Source organism: Leucoraja erinacea, chromosome 3, assembly GCF_028641065.1.
Source record: "Leucoraja erinacea ecotype New England chromosome 3, Leri_hhj_1, whole genome shotgun sequence".
In the NCBI taxonomy this organism is placed as follows: Eukaryota; Metazoa; Chordata; class Chondrichthyes; order Rajiformes; family Rajidae; genus Leucoraja; species Leucoraja erinaceus.
The window spans coordinates 49,847,347-49,872,448 of NC_073379.1; the positions used below are offsets into that span (position 1 = coordinate 49,847,347).

The 25,102-nt window shown below is 45.4% G+C and overlaps 1 protein-coding gene across 2 annotated transcripts in view; it reads left to right on the forward strand.

Annotated features, from left to right (window-relative positions):
• The window catches only part of LOC129695567 (tetratricopeptide repeat protein 39B), a 123,605-nt gene that overhangs the window by 47,270 nt on the left and 51,233 nt on the right, over positions 1-25,102 (forward strand). For both annotated transcript variants that reach the window (XM_055632646.1, XM_055632645.1), the window contains 3 exons: positions 6,226-6,330; positions 7,836-7,967; positions 21,815-21,891. In XM_055632646.1, the coding sequence (XP_055488621.1) occupies positions 6,226-6,330; positions 7,836-7,967; positions 21,815-21,891 (314 nt within the window). The remainder of the gene's footprint in view (positions 1-6,225; positions 6,331-7,835; positions 7,968-21,814; positions 21,892-25,102) is intronic.

Here is a 25,102-nt window from a genome sequence, read left to right on the forward strand (position 1 = left end):
AGTCTTACTATAACAGTGCAGGAGACCACATATATAGGTTAGAGTGGGAGTTGGATGGAAAATTATTGTTGCAGACAAGAAGAATTCCAAGGTCACTCCTGCAGATTGAGGGTGCAGGCTCCCAATCTATGTTTGGCTGCTTCATTGTCGAGGAGATCTTTTGTGAGCACCAAATGCATTTGTTCACTTCAGCAGAAACAATTTATGAAATAATCTGCATATCAATGATTTGGTTAGGTACTTTCATATTTCAAAGTAAGGCTCTGAAATGAATCGAGAACAAAGCCTGGAAGTAACAGAAATGTAGATGGGTTCTTTCCCACAGTTGTTCTGTGCTTGTTTCTCTCTGTTTAAAATCTAGGTTACCTTTTACTGATGGTGGGTGATATGACAAAGGATTTGTGTTTTAAATTCATTTTTTTGCATCTTCCTTCACTGACTCCACAAATAACCCAGCTAATCATATTACTAGTTTTGCATTTGCAGTAATTAATTGTGGGATCATATGACACGTCTCATTTCTTGTTGGATCTTTAAAAATACATATGTGTGAAAGTTTAAAAATTTTGGTAATGTTGCTATATGATTGTACATCTAAAAAGTGAATATTTCCAGAGTATTTGTGACATCCGTCGCTGAGAATTTCAGATCATTTGATAGGTTTAGTTATGAACATTGTCTTGTATATGGTAAGAAATGAGAAGGTGGAGATTGAAAGGTCATTTCTTAAAAAATAAAATCCTCAGGAAAGGAAATCTGCCACCCCAACCTAATCAGGCCAACATATGATCCAGATCTATTGGTCTATTAATTAATTGCCTTCTGAAATGGCCTTGCAAACTAACGTGAGAGTGAAGGGGAGGCAGGTGGGAGTAGGGAATCTTGGATGGAGTCATGGAGTGATAGACTCATAGAGCATGTAGAAAGGCCCTCCAACTCAACTTGCCCATGCCAATCAAGATGTGCCATCTCCACTAGTCCCACCTGTCCGCAATTGACCTATATCCCTCTGAACCTTTCCGACCCATGTACCTGCCCAAATATTGGTCTTTTAAATATTTTTACAGTTTCTGCCTCAAATACCTCCTCTGGCAGCTCATTCAATATACCCACACATTTTCAATATGTGTGAAAATGTTACCCCTCAAATTCTTGTTAAATCTTTCCCATCAGACAAATCTATGTCCTCTGATTCTTGATTCCCTTACTCTGGGTGAAAAGCTCTGTTCATCTACCCTATCTATTCTCGTCATGATCTTATATGCCTCTATAAGATCCCCTCTCATTCTACTACACTTTAAGGAATACCATGCTAGCCTGCCCAAATTCCCATATTGCTGCTACATCCACTGACTGATTGCATGCACAAAAATCTTTTCATTATACCTCGGGACACGTGACATTAAACTAAACTAAAGTAAACATCCGCTTAAATCTTCTCTGTACCCTTTCCAGCTTAACAACATCTTTCCTCCAGGAGGGTGACCAAAACTGAACATAATACTTAACTGTGCCTTGTACAGATGTAACATAACATCCCACCTTCTATGTTCAATAGATAGACACGAAATGCTGGAGTATTTCAGCGGGTCAGGCAGCATCTATGGAGAAAACGAAAAAAACATTTTGGGTCATGACTTCAAACTGAAAGTAGAATTGGTGGGTGGGGGAGGGGGTGGGGGGGAACTGGAAGGAGCAAAGGCCAGATCAAATCAAGGCCGGCAACAGGTGACCTCAGGAAGGGTGGAGCCGATAGTTGGCTTGCGAAGGTGTGATAACAGGAGGGAACAAGGATATGACCAGTGGAACTGGTAGGATGACTGGGGTGGGAGAGAAGGGAAGGAAGAGAATGCAGGAGTCATTCTCAATGTTCATGCTACCAGTTATAAGCTGCCAAAGTGAAATATGAGGTGCTGTTCATCTAATTTGCATGTGTCCTCACTCTGACAGTGGAGGAGGCCTAGGCCAGAGAGCTCAATATGGGAAGGGGAGTTAAAATGTTTGGCAACCAGGAAACCCCGTAGGCCGAGGTGGATTGAGCGTGTGCTCTGCGAAACAATCGTCAAGTCAATGCTTGGTCTCGCCGATGTTACCTGACGGAAGAAGACCAACATGCTGAAAGTTTTCTTGACCACCTTATCTACCTGTGATGCCACTTTCATGGAACTATGTACCTGCACTCTGACCTTCCGTAATGTAACACTCACCATTGCCCTGCCATTCACTGTGAAGGCCCTGCCCTGGATAGACTTACCAAAATGCTACACCTCATATTTACCTGCATGAAACCCCATTAACCATTCCTCTGCCCACTTGACCAACTGGTTAAAATCCTGCTGTAATCTTTGATAACCATCTTTGCTATCTACAATAGCACCCACTTTAGTGTCAACTGAAAACTTACTAATCCTGCTTTGTACATTCTCATCGATATAAACGACAAACAACAATATGCTCAGCACTGATCCTTGAGGCACACTAGTCACGGGCTTCCAGTTCGAAAATCAACCTTCCACCATCACCTTTTGCTGCTTTCCATGAAGCCAATTTTCTATCCAATTGACTAGCTCTTTCTGGATCACATGCGATCTAACCTTCCAGAGTAGCCTACCATGCAGAACATTGTCAAATGCCATGCTGTAATCCATATAGACAAAGTCTACTGCTCTGCCCTCATCAACTTTTTTGGTTACATCTTCAAAAACTCAATTAGATTTGTGAGACACGTTCGATCTCCCACGCTGTAACCCTGCTGACTAATCCTAATCCGTCCCTGTCTTTACAAATGCATATACAGTCTATCGTATCACTCAGAATATTCTCCAGTAACTTGCCTACCACAGACGTTAGGCTCACTGGTCTATTGATCCCAGGCTTTGCAACCCATCTCAAATAAAGGCACATCATTTTTGCCATCCTCCAGTCTTCTGGCAACTCACCCATATCTAATGATGATATGTATATTTCAGCCAGAGTGCCTGTAATTTATTCTCTCATTTCCCGCAGCGTCCTTGATTTTTCTGATCGGGCCTGGGAGATTTGTCTACTTTCCTTAGAATCCCTTAGGACATTCAGTAACTCCTCGACTGTAATATGGACTCTCCTCAAGACACTTCCATTAACTGTCCCAAGTTCTCCAGTTCACAGTAAAAACAGGAAAAATACTCATTAAGGACTTTGCCCATCTTCTGCAGCTTCACACAGAGGGGCCTTGTTCTCTTTATAGTCACCTTCTTTCCCTTAATGTACATAAAATCTCTTTGAATTTCCCGTTATATTATTATCTGCTTCCTTCTTGTTTCTCAATGACGAGAGAAATTGAGGCTCAGAAAAAAAAGGAGGCCTGGGACAGATATAGGCAGCTGGGATCAAGTGTTTCCTTGGAGGAGTTTTGAAAACTGAGGAGCATGGTAAAGAATGGAGTAAAGAGGGCAATAAGGGGACAGCAGATCGCTCTTGGAGATAATATTAAGGAAAATCAAATGCGATTTTGGACACTCCATTTTAGTACCTTCCTATGAGATCTAGCCTTCCCCCTTGTCAAAACGGCCTCAAAATACATGAAATTGTGGTCACTATCCCCAACAGGCTCTTCCACATTAACACTAGTTACCTTGCCATGTTCATTTACCAAAGGGTGTCCCTCTCCCAATGGTACGGAATATTTTCATTTTTCAGCTTGAAATTGTGCAATATGGTGCATACTGTAGCGAGTCTTTTAACTTACATTTGAATGCAATATATATGCTTTTAATTGGATTGGAGCGTTTTTGAAAGGGGGGAGGCTGTGCGATCACTGGCCTTGCGGGTACCCGGTGAGGGAGTGGAGCAACCGAGTGGGGAGAGGGTGTGGAAGAAGGGTGTCCCCCCTCCCAGGGTAGGAACCTTTTGAAATTTGATGTATTAAAATCATGTTTTAGTGCACAGTGGAAGTATGATTTCAATGTTTTTTGTATGAAGTATTTTTAAGAGTCAACTTTTTAAGGGGTAACTTTATCCACACAAAGGGTGATGGGTGTATGGAACAAGCTGCCAGAGGAGGTAGTTGAGGCAGGGACCATCCCAATATTTAAGAAAAAGTTAGACTGATACATGGATAGGACAGGTTTGGAGGTATGGACCAAAAGCAGGTGGCGTAGCTGGGACATGTTGGCGGGTGTGGGCAAGTTGCACCGAAGGGCCTGTTTTCACACTGTATCACTCTATGACTACATTATACCTCCACCATGCATGAATGCTTCAAAATCAAGTGATCGAGTTTTATTGCCATATACTCAAGCATAGAAACATAGAAAATAGGTGCAGGAATAGGCCATTGGCCCTTCGAGCCAGCACTGCCATTCAATGTGATAATGGCTATTCATCTAAAATCAGTACCTCTTTCCTGTTTTTTCCCCATATCCCTTGATGTCATTAGCCCCAAGAACTAAATGTAACTCTCTCTTGAAAACATCCAGTGAATTGGCCTGCACTGCCTTCTGTGGCAGAGAATTCCACAGATTCACAACTCTCTGCGTGAAGAAAGTTTGTTCTCATCTCAGTCCTAACTGGCCCCCCCTTTATTCTTAAACTGTGACCCATGGTTCTGAACGCCCCCAACATCGGGAACATTTTTCCTGCAGTTACAGTAAGTGAAAATCTAGCAGGCAAGCAGGATGCTTTCACCAACCACCCCCATTTGAAGTCCACTATCTTCCACCGTATCTACCCAGTGCTTGGTACTTACTTCCAGCAGCCACTGGTTGTCCTCCAGGATGCACCGAGCCGCAGCCTGATCCATGCCGGTCACCTGGGCGAATTCGGCACAGAGACTCTCACGGCAGCGGCGCAACGCTTCGACGCCTCCGACGGCCCGGGACTCTTGCACTGAGGCTGCTCCATGGCCGGAGCTGCAGTGAGCGACTCGCCAGCCCGGCAAACACTCGCCAGCCCCGCTCCCCGTCCGCATCTGTCCCCGCCGCTGCTTCTGCTTCCAACACCCGCGGCCCATGCAGTTGATATGAGTTTTGAAATTTTCGTTGATCACAGAATTTCTCACAACAGAGAGAAATTTGTGATCAACGTGAGAATTTGGTGAAATGCGTGATTCTCACGCTCAATGCATGGGAGTTGGCAGCCCTGCCTCTCAATCCCTTTCACTCAATCTCCCTCACCCTCTCCCCCTTCTCTCTCTCTCTCTCTCTCTCTCTCCTCTGTCTCCACCTCTCTTTCTCTCCCCTCTCTCGCTCTCTCTCTCTCTCTCTCTCTCTCTTCCCCCTATCTCCCTCTCACCTCACTCTCCCCCTCTCTCCTCCCTCTCCCCTCTCTCCCTTCTCTTTCCCCTAACTCTCTCTCCCCTCTCTTTCCCCTCTCTCTCCCTCCCACTCTCTCTCTCGCCCTCCTTCTCCCCATCCCCTCTCTCTCTCCTGCCCTCTCTCTCTATCTCTCCCTCTCTCTCCCTCTCTACACACTCTCTCACTCACTCTCTCTCTCTCTCCCCCCCCCTCTCTCTCTCTCCCCCCTCTCTCTCTCCCCCCCCCCTCTCTCTCTCCCCTGCCCCTCTCTCCCCCCTCTCTCTCCCCATTTCTCCCTCCCACCTCACTCTCCCCCTGGCTCTCTCCCCCCTCTCTCTTCCCCTCTGTCTCTATCTCCTCTTTCTCTCTTTGCCCCCCCCATCTCTCTATCTTCTATCTTCCCCCCTCTCTCTTCCCCGTCTCTCTTCCCCCCTCTCTCTCTCCCATTCTCTCCTACCCTCTCCTCCCTCTCCACTCCCTCTCTTCCCTCAACATTGAATTCTGATTTTTTTTTGTGCAGTCTGTGTGGAGTTCCCCTTGTGACTGCATGGAAGGAAGGAAGGGCACATTTTATAAAGCAAATGATTCCCTCAGAAACATATTACCAAGGGAAGTCGAGGTTTCTCATTCATGACGTTTTTTCCCTCAAAGTGCATGAAGGCTTCTTCATTTGCGTAGGTGTGTATATGTGTGTTGTGTACATGCGTGTGTGAATTTATGGCACGTGTTTAATTTTGATGAGAACTTGTGGAAGATGGAGATATGTGCTCTTTCTTTTTGATGTCTCTAAATTCTGCCTCAATGTTGCAATGATTTTGATGGAAAATCATAATGTTAAGCAGCCTTCAGATTTTGTTTTCTCCAGTGTTTGTCTAATCTTCAGTCTTTATTGTCATTTGTTCCAACATGCTGCCATTGCTGTTGAACTTATCATTTATCTTTATTTTATCAGGGCGTCCCAGATGGATTTGAAGAGCTCCCTGGATGATTGCAATGTTGCACTGAGTTTATTTTTAAATAATAAATTTTCTGAAGCCTTGGATTTACTACGTCCTTGGTAAGAAATCAATTTAAATCATTTTATATTTGATGTCCACAATATTGGAGCACATGTTTTTTACACAAAGGGTGGTAGGCATACGGAACGAACTGTGAGAGGAGGTAGTTGAGGCAGGTGCTATCACAACGTTTAAAGAACATTTGGACAGGTACATGGATGATAGATTTACCAAACGCAGGTAGAGGAAACTAATGTAGATGGGGCATGTTGATTGACATGGGCAAGTTGGGCTGTCTGACCTATTTCCACCGTGTATGGCGTCATAATTCTATGATGTGAATGACATGCAAAACTGAAGTTGGAACGGAACAGAATCTTGAAGGGAAATTATTTCTCACAAATTTGAATGTTTTGAAAAGGTGACCCAAAGGATTGATGAGAGGGATCCATAGTTTACATGGATCACATGGGTTCCAGGGTTTCTTATGAAGAAACACTGGATAGACTCGGTTTGTACTCGCTAGAATTTAGAAGATTGAGGGGTGATCTTATAGAATCTTATGTTTCTGTGTTTCCCTCTCCTCACCCCTCTCCCTCTCCCACCCATCCCTCTCTCTCCCCCACCCCCCTTCACTCTCTACCTCCACCCCCTTCCCCCTCCCCCCCCCCCCCCCTTCCCCCTCCACCTCTGTCTCTCTTCTACCACTCCCGCTACCCCTCTCCCCCTCCCTCCCTTCTCCCCTCCCTCCCCATCCCCCCCCCCCCCACATCTCTCTCCCCATCCCCCCTCTCTCGCCCACTACCCCCGCTCTCCTTTCCCTCCCAAATCTGTCCCGTTTCCTCCTCCTCCTCCTCTCCCCCCCCTCCCCCCTTCTCCCCCCCCCCCCCCCCCCCCCCCCCCTGTGTGTTTGGGGGGTGGTTAATGTGAGTGTGATGCCACAGCTCCCCCCCCCCCCCCCACCGCAAACGCCGTTGGGGAAACAGACCCAACGGGTGTGCACTTGGTCTAGTCTTTCCTATAACACAGTGCCCAGTGAACACAGTACTCTAAATGCGACCTCGCAAACATCTTATACCACTGCAACATGACCTCCCAACTTGTATACTCGATACTCTGACTGATGAAGGCCAATGTGCCAAACGCCTTATTGACCACCCTATCAACCTGCAACTCCACCTTCAATGAACCAGGCACCTGCACTCTGAGATCCCTCTGCTCTACCACACTCCCCATAGCCCTACCATTCACTATGTAGGTTCAGCCCATATTAGACGTCCCAAAATATAACACCTCGCATTTTTCCGTATTCCATCAACCATTCCTCAGCCTACCTGGCCAATCGATCAAGATCCTGTTTCACACGCTTTGATTTGGATTAAATCTCTTTCTATAGTTGTGACACAGAACCAATTAATCTCCCTGGTGCAACTTAAATCTAAGAAATGAGTGAAAACCAGAAAGGAGGTTTTTGAAAAATGTATTATAGTGCCTGTATTCAGTTGCCATTGAATGTTATGTACTTTTCCACTCATTGTTATTCCACTGGTTCTTTTCAATGCAGGTCCAAAGACAGCATGTACCATGCCCTAGGTTACAGCACCATGCATGCAATGCAGGCAGCCATGACATTCGAGCAACATGATATTCTTGCAGCCATTGCAACATTGAAAGAAGCTTTGCAGACCTGTCAAAAGTAAGCTTTGTGCTGTTTTGCACAGCATGACATGCTTTGTGATTTGATTCAGCATGCAGTCTTTGTGACCACATTAGTCATCCTCAGTTTGGGTACCATCGTTGTTCAATGCAATAGTTAATGTACCACCTTTTTTATAGGCTCCCAATTGTACTAATCCCATCTACCTGTACTTGGCCCATACCGTTCTCTGCTTGCATGGTTCAAATGCTCATCAGGAGACTTTTAGATGCTATCAGTGATAATGCTTCAATCACTTTCTTGTGCATTACATTCCAGACACAATGTTCTTGGTGTAATGACAGATAATTATATCATTCAAGGAATCTTCCCATTAGCCACTATGATTGAAGACAGGGGTAAGGAGATAGTTTTGTTACGAATGTGAGCTATATTTAAGAGTGAGTTAGATGTGGTCCTTGTGGCTAAAGGAATCAGGGGGTATGGAGAGAAGGCAGGGATGGGATACCGAGTTGGATGATCAGCCATGATCATATCGAATAGCGGTGCAGGCTCGAAGGGCCGAATGGCCTACTCCTGCACCTATTTTCTTTGTTTCTCCATGAGACATTCAAAGAAGTCCGAATATAAATCTTCAAAACACGGTCTCTTGAATAATAGTTTCTTTAGTGTCGCAGTAAAAACAATAAGATATTCATCCAAACTTCTTATTTAAGTACATTTTGATCTTACTCGTAGTCAAACTAGTGCATGGTCTAAAGCTGTGCCATCCCCATGCTTCCTCCAACTAAACTAAAAACTACTAGCATCTGCGCAAGAATCCCAGCCGCAAACACGCCTCTGACTACGTAATAAATCCCACCCACATAATTACAGGCAGATAAAATTTAAAGGTAACTGGTTATAGTTATAACATACTGAGTTAAGCTAAATGGCTACTACACTCGGGTTGAAAAAGGTTCTTGCTTAGATACCCTCTGAATTTTTCCACTGAATCCTAAAACTATTTACCTCTGATTTGGGGGAAAAATAAATAAAAATATGGGTACCGCTGCTGTACCCTATCTATATTCCTCATAATTTGATATCTCAGTTATGTCTCATCTGAACTGCCTTTGCTTCAGGGAGAAAATCTCCAGTTTCTCCTCATAACTGAAACGTCCATCCCAGGCAACAGGTCCCTCTGTTCATCAATGCTCTAAGATCCAACCATTCATGGTGCATATCTGAGCTTCCTTAGTGATCCTAAAATGTATCGCCTCATCTGGATTGTACTCCAGGTGCTATGTCTTAGACCATTTCACTAACACATCAATACCACTCTGTAGCCTAAGACGATCCTCCACACTATCAACAACACAACCTTCATGTCATCTAGAAAATGATAATTCCTGCAACATTTACATCCAAATCTTCCACTTATGTTACAGACAGCAATAGTGTTGAACATGAACATAAATATGCCTGAACATACCAGATATTCTCTTGGAATTCTTTGAGGAAGTAAAGGAGGGGCAAGTGTGAAAAGAATGAAACAGGATTCTTTAAGGGAGGGGCAGATATCACTGCAGAAGCAGGGAGTCTGCAGACGGACTTGGACAGGTTGGGAAAGTGGGCGAGGAAGTGGCAAATTAAATACAGTGCAGCAAAATGTATTGTCATGCATTTTGGTAGAAGGAGTAAATGGGTAGACTATTTTCTAAATGGGGAGAGGATTTATGAAATTGGTGGTGCAAAGGGACTTGGGACTACTGGTGCAGGATTCCTGATGTTATCCTTTCTTTCCCTAAAACTAGAATGAAATTGCTTTTTTTTTTTTTACTTGTGTTTCCAACTCGGCAAAGTTCATCATCCAGAACTGAGAAAAAACAGCCAATGCTACGTCATGCTAATTTCGTACTTAAGAAGTATTGCACATATATTACATATGTAGAAGATGGACACAAAATGCTGGAGTCTCAGTGGGACAGGCAGCATCTCTGGAGAAAAGGAACGGGTGATGTTTTGGGTCAAGACCCTACTTGAGACTGAGAGTCAAGGGAGAGGGAGTCTAGAGATATAGATAGTAAAGGTGTGGAAACAACAGTCAAAGAGGATGTTGATAAAGACATGTAGAATGGTTCATTGTTAGCTGAGTGTAAGGTAACAATATTTAATTAGGAAGACAGTTGGACGAAACTAGGATGGGGAAGGGACGGAGAGAGGGAAAGCAAGGGTTACTTCAAGTTAGAGAAATCAATTTTCATACCACTGGGTTGTAAGCTGTCCAAGAAAAATGTGAGTTGCTTTTCCTCCAATTTGCGTTGGGCCTCACTCTGACTCTTGGTGCAACAGCACCTTATATTTTTCTTTGGCAGCTTACACCCAGTGGTATGAATATTGATTTGATATTATACTGAAGTTATATAATACTGATATTATAGTGCTTAATGAAGTCACTCATTGCAGAACTCGCAGACTTCATTAACTTGACTACTAATTTCCATCCTGCACTCAAATTCACTTGGACCAACATCTCCCTTCTGTTTTTTGATCTCACTGTCTCCATCACAGGAGATAGACCATCGACTGACAACCGTTATAAACTTACTAACTCCCACAGCTAACTACACTCCTTCCCACCCTGCCTCTTGTAAAGACAATCCCCTACTCCAAATTCCTTCATCTATGCTGCATCTGCGCCCAAGATGAGGTGTTCCAAACCAGGACATCTAAGATGTTGTGGTGCGTGGGTCTCAAAATGAGGCAAGTAGTCCGCAGTTTGAGAAGCACTTTACTTTATTTCCTCCCGGTTCAGGGGAAGACGAAACCAGGGAAAGATGGCACCCAAACCCTGCCTTTTATACCCTCCGGCTAAGGACCGCCTCCGGACTGCACCACTCCTGTGCCGAGGGGTTCGGCAGTATAATGGGACGACCCTTAGGAGCCGCCACAGGACCCCCCCCCCAGAACCAGAGGCACAAAACGCACCGGCGGGCGCACGACCCGGCCGGCCCGCGTGCGGAAGTCAGCAGATCCCGGGGCTTGCGGGGGCGTAGGTGGAGGGACAGGTCGAGGGGCCGGCGGGAGGACAGGTGGAGTGACAGGTGGAGGGAGTCGTGAGGGGGGACGCCCTCGGGGCCGAGGTTGAGCAACCAGCACCGGCTGGTCAATGTCCAGGTGCGCCGGCTTTAAACGGTCAATCGACACGGCCTCCGGCCGGCCCCCCATGTCCAGGACAAAAGTCGACTGCCCGTGTTCCAGCACCCGGAACGGGCCCTCGTACGGCCTCTGAAGTGGCGTCCGGTGGGTATCACGGCGCAGGAAGACGTATGGGCAGTCCGCGAGGGCCATTGGCACGTGTGGGCGAAATGTCCCATGGCGGGATGTCGGGACGGGTGCGAGCCTGCCAACTCGCTCGCGAAGGCGTTGAAGGGTGGAGGAGGGCGTTTCCTGCTGCTCCGGCGCCGACGGCACGAATTCCCCGGGCACTGTGAGTGTCGACCCGTACACCAGCTCCGCCGATGATGAGGCCAAGTCCTCTTTGGGAGCGGTCCGGATGCCCAGCATGACCCACGGCAACTCGTCCATCCAGTCCGGGCCGGTGAGCCGTGCCTTCAATGCCGCCTTCAGCTGCCGGTGGAACCTCTCCACCAGACCGTTAGCCTGCGGGTGGTAAGCAGTGGTGTGGTGCAGCTGCACCCCCAGCAAGCGAGCCATGGCTGACCACAGCTCGGAGGTGAACTGTGGCCCCCGGTCGGAGGAGATGTGCGCCGGCACCCCGAAGCGAGCAATCCAGTGCGCGGACAACGCACGAGCACACGAAGCCGATGAGGTGTCAGCCAACGGAATGGCTTCCGGCCACCGCGTGAAGCGGTCCACCATGGTCAAAAGGTGGGTGATGCCCCGGGATGGTGGAAGGGGCCCCACAATGTCCACGTGGAGATGGTCGAACCGCCGGTGAGGTAGACCGAACTCCGGGAGAGGTGCGCGGACATGGCGCTGGATCTTTGCTGTCTGGCACGGGATGCAGGTGCGAGCCCAATGGGCAACTTGCTTGCGCAGACCGTGCCACATGAAGCGAGCTGCCACCAGTGCCGTTGTCGCCCGGATTGATGGGTGAGCCAGTCCGTGGATGACCTCGAACACTCTCCGGCGCCAGGTGGCAGGGACGATGGGGCGCGGCTGACCGGACGACACATCGCACAGGATTGTCATACCCCCAGGACCGAGAGGGACTTCCTCAAGACGGAGTCCGGAGATGGCAGTCCGGTAGGTGGGCACCTCGTCGTCCATGAGCTGCGCCGCCGCCAGAGCAGAATAGTCCAATCCGGGCGCCACCTCGAACACGGCATTTATAGCAGGGCGGGACAATGCGTCGGCCACCCGGTTCTCTTTCCCCTTGACGTAGCGGATGGCTGTGGTGTACTCGGAGATGTAAGCCAACTGCCGCTGCTGACTTGCGGACCAGGGGTCGGAAACCTTCTGCAGGGCGAAAGTGAGCGGCTTATGGTCGGTGTAGGCGGTGAACGGGCGGCCCTCCAGGAAGTAACGAAAATGGCGCACAGCCAGGTACAGAGCCAGGAGCTCACGATCGAACGCACTGTACTTGGTCTGCGCGCGGTTGAGGTGCCGACTGAAGAAGGCCAGAGGCCGCCAAACTCCGCCCGTCAGCTGCTCCAGTACAGCACCAACTGCCGACTCCGAGGCATCCACAGTGAGAGCAGTCGGGGCATCTTCCCGCGGGTGCACCAGCAGCACGGCCCGAGCAAGGGCCTCCTTCGCGCCGTCGAAAGCTGCCTCCGCCTCGTGGGTCCACTCAACGCTCTTCTGCTGCCCACCCGCCAGAAGTTGATACAGGGGCCGCATGATGTGGGCCGCGGATGGCACGAAACGATGGTAGAATGCCACCATGCCGACAAATTCCTGCAGGCCACGCACCGTGCGTGGGCGGGGAAACCGACGGACGGCGTCAACCCTATCACGTCGGGGTCACCAATGTGGTGCGTGGGTCTCAAAATGAGGCAAGTAGTCCGCAGTTTGAGAAGCACTTTACTTTATTTCCTCCCGGTTCAGGGGAAGACGAAACCAGGGAAAGATGGCACCCAAACCCTGCCTTTTATACCCTCCGGCTAAGGACCGCCTCCGGACTGCACCACTCCTGTGCCGAGGGGTTCGGCAGTATAATGGGACGACCCTTAGGAGCCGCCACAATGTCCTCATTCTTTTGGGAACGAGGATTCCTCACTTCCATCATAGATGAAGCCTTCACACGGGGTCGGCTTGGTATCCCACAGCTCTGCTCTTGTTCCCAATCCCCCCCCAATCTCAACAGGGGCAGACTGTCACTAGTCATCACCATTTACCCTCATCAGCCGTCACTTACAATAATCCTCCGACATATTCGGCACCTCCAACAGGATCCAACCACTGGTCACATCCTCCCATCTACACCCCTTTCCGCAGAGACCATTCCCTCTGCAACTCCCTGGTTACTCCCTCCAACATTTTCGCCACCTCCATTGGGACTGCTCCACCTCCTCTGCAACTCATCACTTCCCACATTAACCACCCCCTCCCCAGATACTTTCCCCTGCAACCGCAGAAGATGCAACACTCCTCCCTCAACTCCGTCCAAGAACATCGACGGTCGTTTAAGGTGAGGCAGGTTCACTTGCACCTCCTCCAAACTCATCTACTGTACCCATTGTTCCAGGTGTGGGCTCCTATATAACAATAGGCAATAGGTGCAGGAGTAGGCCATTCAGCCCTTCGAGCCAGCTCCTCCATTCAATGTGATCATGGCTGATCATCCCCAATCAGTACCCCGTTCCTGCCTGCTCCCCATATCCCTTGACTCTGCTATCTTTAAGAGCCCTATCTAGCTCTCTCTTGAAAATGTCCAGAGAACCGGCCTCCACCGCGCTCTGAGGCAGAGAATTCCATGGATTCAACTCTCTGTGAGAAAAAGTGTCTCCGTTCTAAATAGCTTACTCCTTATTCTTAAACTGTGGCCCCAGGTTCTGGACTCCCCAACATTGGGAACATGTTTCCTGCCTCTAGCGTGTCCAAACCCTTAATAATCTTCTATGTTTCAATAAGATCACCTCTCATTCTTCTAAACTCCAGAATATACAAGCCCAGCCGCTCCATTCTCTCAGCATATGACAGTCCCGCCATCCCGGGAATTAACCGTGTAAACCTACGCTGCACTCTCTATCGGCGAAACCAAGCGCAGGCTCGGTGATCGTTTCGTTAAACACCTCTGCTCAGTCCGCCTAGGCCTACATGATCTCCCGGTTGCTAAACACTTTGCTCCTCCCATTCCCATACTGATTTTACCGTCCTGGACCCCCTCCACTATCGGAGTGAGGCCCAACGCAATTTGGACGAACAGCACCTCATAATTCTCTTGGGCAGCTTACACCCAGCGGTATGAATATTGATTGCTCTAACTGCAAGTAAATCTTGCATCCCTTCTCTCTCTCCATCCTAGTTTTCCGACTAGTTCTATTATCCTCCTGATTAAATATTACCGATTGTGCAAGAAGGGACAGAGCCGGCTGCTCCTTCAACGTCTGCAGTAAGATGCTGCAGATGTTCTACCAAATGGTGGTAGCCAATACCATCTTCTTCGCTGTTGTGTGCTGGGGCAGGAGGGTGAATGCTGCAGACGCCAAAAGGATTAACAAACTCATCAAGAAGGCTGGCTCCATCCTGGGGGCCGAGTTCGATTCATGGGACGTGGTCTTGGATGGGAGGGGGCTCACACCCCCTCCATGACAGACTGATCAAACTGGGGAGCACCTTCAGCAACAGACTGGTTCCAGCAAGATGCAGTGCAGAACGCCACAGGAGATCCTTCTTCTCTGTGGCTATCAAACTGTTCAACTCCACCCCCTTCTGCTGTGGGGTAGATTGACTCCCCTTACCCTCCCCTTCTCCGCAATCTTTGCACATCACTAATCCTTTCCACTCGTCACTTTAATTTAATGTTTCATGTATTCTGTGTTTTCTGACTGATGGCAGATCAGTTTCCCTCCTGGGATAAATAAAATTCCATCGCAACGTATGCCACATTGTCACCCTCCCCTCAGCTAACATTCTACAGTTCCTTATCATCATCCGCTTTGATCTGCTTGGTGTATGTGTAAATTGCCTCCAGTGTGTGTAGGATAGTGTTAATGTGCAGTGATCGCTGATCGACGTGGACTCTGTGGGCTGAAGTGACTGCATCCGCGCTGTATCTCTAATCTAAACTAAATTTGTTTATAATTTCACTATTGTAAGAAAAAATGACAAATTAAGTAATTCTAGATTTCCAATTCGTAAGTTTCATAGCTAAGTTCTTATTGCTTCAAATATATTAGGTTTGGTCAAGACATGGTTTGTATAAAATAACAAACGAGGAGAAGAGTTTGTAGATTTAAAAAAAAAGAGATTTAGTTATAATGGATTAAGAATGCACTATTTATTAGGATCTCCATCTCCTGTCCACTTTAAAGTAGCTTGGCAAAATAATGAATACTGTATCTTTTTTCTAATGCTTCACTAATCCACAAGATCAAGGTAAGAAAATGTTGAAACATATACTTTTGACTCACTGCAGACTGTTCAGCATTCCAGTTTGAGTCCTCTCTATAATACTAAAACTCTTTGTCTTGTTTGTGACTGTGTGTGTGTCAATCTGGTTAATTGCTAATTTCTTTCAAACGCTACACCACAGCCTTCCCATTTTCACACATCCTACTCACATTTTCCCCGTTGAGGCGATAAAAATCTTCCTGTCGCATTCCCAACTATATTTCCGAAGTTTTTAATCGTTTAAAGTTTTAAAAACAGCCGGAAAACTTTCCCATTGCGGAAAAAAAACCCCGAGTGACGTCACAATGCAGGACGGGACACTCCAAGAGGGAGGGGCACTCCAGCGCCCGCGGCGAACGAGGAGTGGCGCCCGATGCCCGGTGGGGAGGGTGGTGCTAGAGCTGGAGTGAGGGCCAAGCTGGGGGCTTGGGATGGGGCCGTGACTGGGGCCGAGGACGAGCCTGGGTCCAGGGTCATGGATGAGCCCGGAGATGAAGTCGGGGCCTGCACTGGAGCCCAGGCGGCGGCCGAGCTGACGGCTGCAGTCTACAGCCAGGGCCGGGCCGCGTACAAGAACCAGGACGAGTTCCAGTCCCTGGCGCTGCTCTACGACCTGGGTGGGTGCTGGGGCAAGGAATGGGAGGAGGATGAGGGGGAGGGAGATGGGGTAGGCAGTGGGATGGTAGAGGGAAATTATTTCCTTACTGTATGACTGGCTCTTTAAAAATTGTTTTTAATCAAAATGTGCCATTTTTATTGAGAATTTGTGATTATTTTGATAAAAGTAGTCTGTATGCAGCAGAATTAATATTTCAGACCAAATTTGTCTCCTTTTCTTGCTATTGAAATAACTTAGTATTGTTCAACATTAACCAGCTCAACATGTGATTTGAGCAAAGATCTTGAAATTATGAAATTAAATGAAAACATTATGATAAAGTTGGCTTTTCTTCAAAATTGTCCTACATTTGTGGTCTATAGCAATTTTAATGTTATGATGGTCTATCCTGGAGAAAATTTGGATTTCCACTGAGACTCTGAAAGAAGGTAAGATGTTTTGGGGAGGTTCTAGGGACCATCCAAATTATGTGCAATCCCTGTTGTGTACCTGAATTGTTGAAGTGATAGGACACCGTGCAGAGTCAAAGAGTCATAAAGCACAGAAACTGGCCTTTTGGCCCAACTTGCCCAAACTGACCAAGATGATCCAAGTCCCAGTTGCCTGTGTTTGTCTCCTATCCATGTACCTGTCCAAATATCCTTTTGTATTGATGTTGGTATGAATATTGATTTCCTAGCATTCCCTCTCTATCCCTCACCAGCTTCTTGTTTTCACCCAACAAACAGCTATCAATCACCTGTTTCATTTGGGGTCAAGGAAAGAGCGTTCATGTCGCGGCCATTTTCACCAATCTTTCCACCAACATGCACAAGAAGCGCAAGACAGACACCATTGTATGCAGATGCCGAGAAGTGTGTTCAGCTCTGGCTGAACAACTTCTAATCTTGTGTGTGGACGCAATAAGAAGAAGAAGACCTATTTCCTTTATCATCGTTACTTTTTTTGCATATCTTTCATTCATTGTTCTTTATCTCTCTACATCATTGTCTATATCTCTCGTTTGCCTTTTCCCTGACTCATCTGAAGAAGGGCCTTGACCCAAAAAGTCATCAATTTCCTCACTCCAGAGATGTTGCCTGTACTGCTGAGTTAGTCTAGCTTTTTGTGTCTATCTTCGGTTTAAACCAGCATCTGTAGTTTCTTCCTACTCAAATGTTCTTTAAATGTTGTTATAGTACCTGCCTCAACTGCTTGCAGTTTGTTTCATATATCCGCCACCCTCTGTGTGGAAAAAGTTGTCCCTCGGGCACCTTTTAATTTTTTCCCTTCTCACCTTAACCTGATGTTCCCTGATTCTTGATTCCATTACTCTGGGTAAAAAACTGTATGGAACAAAGTGTCAGAGGAGGTAGTTGAGGTATAACAACATTTAAAAAACATTTGGACAGGTACATGGCTCGGAAAGGTTTAGAGTTTCTTCCCAGCTGCTATTGGGCAACTGAACTGAACCAGCGGTGATGGCTCTGACTTGTTCTGTACTTTTTCATACCTCTAGTTTCCCTCTCCCCTGACTCTCAATCTCCCCTGACTCGTTTGAAGAAGAGTCTTGACCCGAAACATAGATGCTGCCTGACTCGCTGAGTTACTCTAGCATCTGTGTCTGTTCTCTGTGGACCTTTAGAATGTACTCGTGTATCGTCTTTTTACTGACTGGATAGCATGCAACAAAAACACCTTTCACTGTACGTGAAAATAATAAACGAAACTAGAGGGATATGGACCAAATGCGGGCAGGTGGGACTGGTGTACGTGGAGCATCTTGGTCAACATGGGTATGTTGGGCCAAAGGGTCAGTTTCCTTGCAATATGGGACTGAATGATGGCTGATAAAACCCCCAGGGCCTGATGCTCTGCATCCCTGGGTACTTAAAGAGGTGGCTCTAGAAAGCATTGGTGATCATTTTGCAATGTTCTATAGATTTAGGATCGGTTCCTGTGGATTGGAGGGTATCTAATGTTATCCCATTCGTTTAAGAAAGGAGAGAGAGAGAGAGAGAAAACATTGAATTATGGACCAGTTAGCCTGACATTGGTGGTGGAGAAGATGCTGAAGTCAATTATAAGAGATTAAATAGTGTCACATTTGGATAGCAGTAACAGAATCGGTCTGAGTCAGCATGGATTTATGATGGGGAAATCATGCTTGACTAATTTTCTGGATTTTTTGTGGATGCAACTAGGAAAATGGACAAGGGAGAGCCAGTGGATGTAGTGTACCTGGACTTTCAGAAAGCCTTTGATAAAGTCCCACATAGGAGATTAGAGGGCACAATTAGAGCATGTTGTACTGACACGGATAGAAAATTGGTTGGCAGACAGGAAACAAAGAGTAGGGATTAACGGGTCCCTTTCAGAATGGCAGACAGTGCCTAGTGGGGTACTGCAAGGCTCGGTGCTGGGACCGTAGTTCTTTATAATATACATTAATGATTTAGATGAAGGGATTAAAAGTAACTAGCAAATTTGCAGATGACACAAAGCTGGGTGGCAGTGTGAACTGTGAGGAGGATGCTATGTGGATGCAGGGAGACTTGGACAGGTTGGGTGAGTGGGCAGATGCATGACAGATGCAGTTTAATGTGGATAATCCTCTTTGGTGGCAAGAACAGGAAGGCAGATTATTATCTGTCAAGGTAGGAAAAGCGGATGTACAACAATATCTGGGTGTCCTTGTCCATCAGTCACTGAAAGTAAGCATGCAGGTACAGCAGGCAGTGAAGAAAGCTAATGGCACGTTGGCCTTCAAAACAAGAGGAGTTGAGTATAGGAGCAAAGAGGTCCTTCTGCAGTTGTACAGGGCCTTGGTGAGACCAAACCTGAAGTATTATGTGCAGTTTTGGTCTCCAAATTTGAGGAAGGACATTTGTGCCATTGAGGAAATGCAGCACAGGTTCACGAGGCTAATTCCCGGGATGGCGGGACTGTCATATGTTGAAAGAATGGAGCGACTGGGCTTGTATACACTAGAATTTCGAAGGATGAGAGTGGATCTTATTGAAACATATAAAATTATTAAGGGATTGGACACACTCGAGGCAGGAAACATGTTCCCAAAGTTGGGGGGAGTCCAGAACCAGGGGCCACAGTTTAAGAATAAGGGGTAAGCCATTTAAAACTGAGATGAGAACAAACTTTTTCTCCCAGAGAGTCTTGAATCTGTGGAATTCTCTGCCTCAGAAGGCAGTGGAGGCTGATTTTCTGGATGCTTTCAAGAGAGAGTTAGATAGAGCTCTTAAAGATAGCAGTCAAGGGATATGGGGAGAAGGCAGGAACGGGTTACTGTGTGGATAATCAGCCATGATCACTGTGAATGGCTGTGCTGGCTCGAAGGGCCGAATGGCCTACTCCTGCACCTATTGTCTATTGACTATTGTCATATGATTCAGGGACGCAAGGATTATATGAAAAGCGAGCAAAGCTGCAAAGTGCGGTCAAAAACAAAACACTATTAACTTGGACAGTGTGCAGGCCTGTACTTTGTTAAAGATAGACACAAAAAGCTGGAGTAACTCAGCGGGTCAGGCAGCATCTCTGGAGAAAAGGAATAGGTGACGTTACGAGACAAGACGCTTCTTCAGACTGATAGTCTGAGGAATGGGAAACAAGAGACAGCACTTAGATCAAATGAATGAAATATATGAAAAAAACAACGATGGAGGTGGAGCCAACAATGGTCCATTGTTGGCTTGGGGTAGGTGATAACGAGTTATACAGACTGAAACTAGTGCGACGACTAGGGTGGAGGGAGGGATGGAGAGAGCGGGGATACAAGGGTTATTTGAAGTTTGAGAAATCAATATTCATACCACTTGGTTGTAAAATGTAGCAAAATATGAGGAGCTGTTTCTCCAATTTGCATTTGGCCTCACTGACAATGGAGGAGGCCCAGGACAGAAAGGTCAGTATGGGAAGGGGAAGGGGAACTAAAGTGTTTGGTAACCTGGAGATCACATGGGCCACCTCCTGTGCTTTGTTAATCCTGTCATAATTTTCTCAAGTTTTAGTAGCATTGGTCTGTATCAAAGTACTGAATCGTATTGTCTGAATAATCTAAAGGTTAGGAATTCTACTAACAACTTGGCTAATTGTGGTAATTACCACTCTGAGTTGCTCTGAACAGATGGTTTTCACATTCTCCTGCTGCCCAGGTGAGGGTCAGTGGTATGAGACGCACTGCCTAAGAGCCTTGATGAGTTACTGCAGTGCCTCAAGTAGATGATACAGACCCCTGCTATATTATGGCAGTTTTGGAATAGTTGGTGCTCTAGCTGTGACTTAGTTCCCTTAGTGTCCTGCACTTGGAAGTAGAAGAGTTCCTAAACAGGTCTGCTATTAGATTCCATTGAAAATGGTTAGCTGAGCTCGGCTTCACACTAAGACAGAATGACTCTTATATTCTCCTGGGTTCATGCAAGCTTATTGATGATAAAAAGTCACTTTGGTTGTATTACAATGCTGGTTTTATAAGCAACCAAGGAGCTTTTATTAGCGACCCAGTACTTTATCCATGTCCATCTTGCTAAATTGGTTAATTTAGTTTAATTTATAGAGATATAGCATGGAACCAGGTCCTCTGGTCCAAGAATCAAAGCTGAGCCTGGATCACCAAATCACATGCATACACTCCCTATACACAGATTGCCACAGATTTTACTGGTTCATTTTACAATTTTAGAGGTTAATTGCCTGCAATTAACCTGCAAATCTGCACATCTTTGTGATGTAGGAAGATAAAACAGAGATAAAACAGAGATAAACCCGGAGGAAATACACGCGGCCACAGGGTGCATGTGCAAACTCCACACTGACAGCACCCAAGGTCAGGATCAAACCCATGTCTGCTAGCTGCACCACTGTGGTCCCCCATTGATAATTCAATGTTTTCAAAGCTATTGTATTCATTGATTCAAGTTTCTGAACATGTATGGCAACTGGGGGTTGATAAGTATATTTTTTTCCTCGTGATGTTGTTTCCTGGGAATAAATAATAATAATTTGATTTGGAAAAGAGAACTGTTTGCAACTTGACGATACAAAATTATATTTTATTCATGCAAAGTACCCTCTTTGGAAGGGATCAAAACCAATGTTTTTACATCGACCCCTTTTTGCAAATTAATAGTGAAGCAATTCAGGGAGACAGAGCTATCAGTCAAGATACAATGTGGTGGTTGGAATGGCATCCTCGCTTACTTTATAAATGCTGAGGGTCCCTTGTAATATATGAGGAATTGTGGATCGTGCATCCAACCCACTTAAAAGGAGAGGGATAGCCAGGGAAGGTTACCTCCTCTGTTTCTCGCTGAGGCATACACTGTCCTGACTTGAACATTTTTCAACTACATTACTAATTCAAAATTCTGGAATACTCTAAATCGATAGCATTGACCTTCTTCTTGAGGAACAACTCGAGAAAGATGCCCATAACCAACATCTGGATGGCAACTGGGGGTTGATAAGTGTATTTTTCCTCGTGATGTCGTGTCCTGGGAATAAATAATAATAGTTTGATTTGGAAAAGAGAACTGTTTGCAACTGTGATGAATAACTGTGTGAAACACAGATCTTGAATTGTGTAAAACCAATTACTCTTTTTAAAAATGATCCAAAGTTGTTCTTTTATAAAATTAAATCTAGTTAAAACTATAGCTGACTGCTGCATCAAAAGTGTAACAAGCATTTTTTTAATTGGTTTGTCCAGATTTCGGAAAAGAAATTCTGTGGTGGAGTCAATATCACTTTTAATTTTGAAACGAGGAGCAGACCAGCTGACAGAAGGTACTGTAAATGTTTGGTTGAATATGTGTTAATGACGATTGAGTGTGTAGTTTGATAATATGATAATAATGGACTTTGAATGTGTAGTATATAGAAGAGTAGTGAGTAATTTGTGAATAGCAATAAGTTTGGATCTATGAGGGTATTAAAAATTGAAGGGGGCAGAAAAAATAAGCAGTAAATACATCAATGCTGTTTGGGCAATATATAATTTGAGAAGGAAATTGAATTATTATTTATTATTATATTGCAATGCGTTATATTATAATTGAATTGTTATTAAATATTCATTGGAAATAGCAATTGGAATTAAATACATCATATGAATGTAAAGTTTAACAAATAGTGCAAAGGAAATACTATATATGTAGGTATTTACAGTAATAGTTGAGTTTAAATGGAAGTAAATTGAATTCAATGAATAAATGGAAGAAGGAGTAATTGAAGTTGGAGAGGTTTGGAGAAACATTAAGTAGGTATGTTGCAAAGCCTACCTTAAGCGTCGTTGAAAATCTGCCCCAGCCCGTGTGTGTGATTTTGGCGCTGTTTTGAGGGGGCATGTTTAAAACACGATTTTCACTAGGCTGTTGCAATCGAAAATGTTCAGCCTAGTAAATCATTAACGAAAAATCGCTGAAAGACCCCGTCGCAAAAGGTAATATTAGTTTTTATGGCCTTGTATAATAGTTATAGTAGTTTAAAAATCACTCTCTAAACCCGCGACTTCTCGCAGCTCCAGGGTTTTATAAAGCAAACAATTAAAGGTATGTACCTTATTTTTACATTAAAAAGGGCTTCTTTAGAACCCTTTATACAAGTTTAATATTGCGAGTAGCTAATTTTGGGCTCTTTATATCCCGCAGTATTTTTCTGGGCATTTGAGGGCACAAATCTACCGCAATGTGAACGTTCTAAACCAGCGCGTTCACAGGATCCCACTAGAAAGCTGATTTAAAATGGACTTTAATTTACACCAATTGAACACTAAATTCCTTCCATTTGGCCTACAAATTAATGTAAATGAGATTTAAAAATCATGTTTTATTGTGAATTATTTATGAGTATTATTTGGACACTTGGGCTATTTAAAAATGTTAATCATTTATTAAGAAATGGATAGATGTTTAGATCTAGTAATTGAAGTTTGAAATTTGCTACACTTGGGTAACTAACTAATTATATGTTTCAATTTCAGGTCATCCAAGTTAGATTATTTTATATTTGTTTCAGAATGGTTCAATCTACGATAACTGAAAATTTCATTCAGTTCTCTTAATTTTTAAGAAGGTTATGGCCTTTTGACAGCACACGATCACAGCTTTTTTGTTATGTCCATAGAAAATCAATAGGGAACAAGATGCTAATTTGCGAGTATGAAAATGGCCATAACTTTTTAAATACTTGAGATATGAAAGTGAATTAGGTGTCAAATTAAACTTCTTTTTATGCTTTATCTGATGGGATCAGACTTGATTTTTAAAAATCTCAAAATTTTGTAACATTGCTACATTAAGAAATCAGGAAAAATAAATTGATGGGATAAGGGAAGAGAATAAAAGGAATAGGTGATGTTTCGGGTCGAGACCCTTCTTTAGACTGAGAGGAGAGAGGGAAATTAGAGATATGAAAAGTTGCAAAGAACAAATGATACGTTTCATACCTTTTTTAGGGCATTGTTGTAGAGCAGACGGAACTAGGATTGAATGTACATAGATCCTTGAAATTAGTATCGCAGGTGGATAATGTGGTCAGGAAGGAATTTGGCACATTGGCCTTCATCAATCAGAGTATTAAATATAGAAGTTGGGAGGACATGTTACAGTTGTATAAGATATTGGTGAGGCCACATTTAGAGTATTGTGTTCAGTTTTTTTCACCATATTATAGGAAAGATGTCAAGCTTGAAATGGTGCAAGGATACTTCCTGGGTTAGGGTTAGGGAGCTATAGGGAAAAGTTGAGCAAGCTTGGACTTTATTGCTTGGTGTGCAGGAGGATGAGGGTGATCTTATAGAAGTGTACAAGATCATGAGAGGAATAGATTGGGCAAATGCACAGAGTTGGTGAATCGAGAGCCAGAGGACATTGGTTTAAGGTGAGGAGGGAAAGATTTAATAGGAACTCGAGGGGTAATTTTTTTTACATGAAGAGTGGCGGGTATATGGAACGAGCTGCCGGAGGAGGTAGTTGAGGCAGGTACCATTGCAACGTTCAAGAGACATTTGGACAGGTACAAGGATAGGATTGGTATAGAGGATTATGGGCCAACCATGGGCAGGTGCGACTAGTGTGGATGGGGCATGTTGAGTCAGCGTGGTCAAGTTAGGTTGAAGGGCCTGTTTCCACGCTGTATGATTTGATGACTCGATGACTCTATTACCCTGTGTTCTACATATCTGATCCTTTATCACCCGCTTGGAGGTTTATAAGATACTTCCATCAGAGTAATTGGTCCTTTCTTATTTTTTCGCTCAACCCATAATGCCACAGTAGACGCACCACCTGGTATATTCTCACTGAGTGCCTTTGTTGTTTGTGGTATACATAGGTGACCTGAGGAAAATGTAGGTTGGCTGATTAAAAAGTCAATAGTGAGGAAGATTGTCAAAGGTTACAACAGAATGTCGATTGATTGGAAATATAGGTAGAGAAATTATAGATGGAGTTTAATTTGGACAAGTGTGAGGTGTTGCTCTTTGGAATGTCAAATATAAATGTAGCAGACCTCACCTAGACCGTGCACAAGAGTCACCATTCTTCTGGCGCCGACAAATTTACAGAAATTTGCTGAACAGTCCCATCTTCTGCCTGCTGCCGCAGGAGGCAGACGGTGGCTCGCCGCCGGGTCCCCCTTTATTCTCCCCACTTTGTTCTCGGCAGCCCCCGCGGGGTCTCCCCTTCGTACTTGTCAGCCCCCTGCCAGGACCCTGTTTGTTTTCGACAGCCCCCTGCCGGGTAGCTCTCGGTGGCCCTCCTTGCTCTCGACAGGCTACCTCGGTCTCGGTGGTCACCCTACACTCGTGGCGGTCTCCTTCGCTCTCGGTGGTTGCACTAGGGTCGCGCCGGCGCTGGTGGCTCGAGACCGAGTGTGGAGTCCGCGGTGGGCGAGCTGGGTCAACCTCCGTCCTCCGCGAACAAGTCCACGGCAGTCGAGTCGGGCCTGCTGGTAGGCTTGGTCATAAGACAGGGCATAGTATATAACAGTTGGAGCA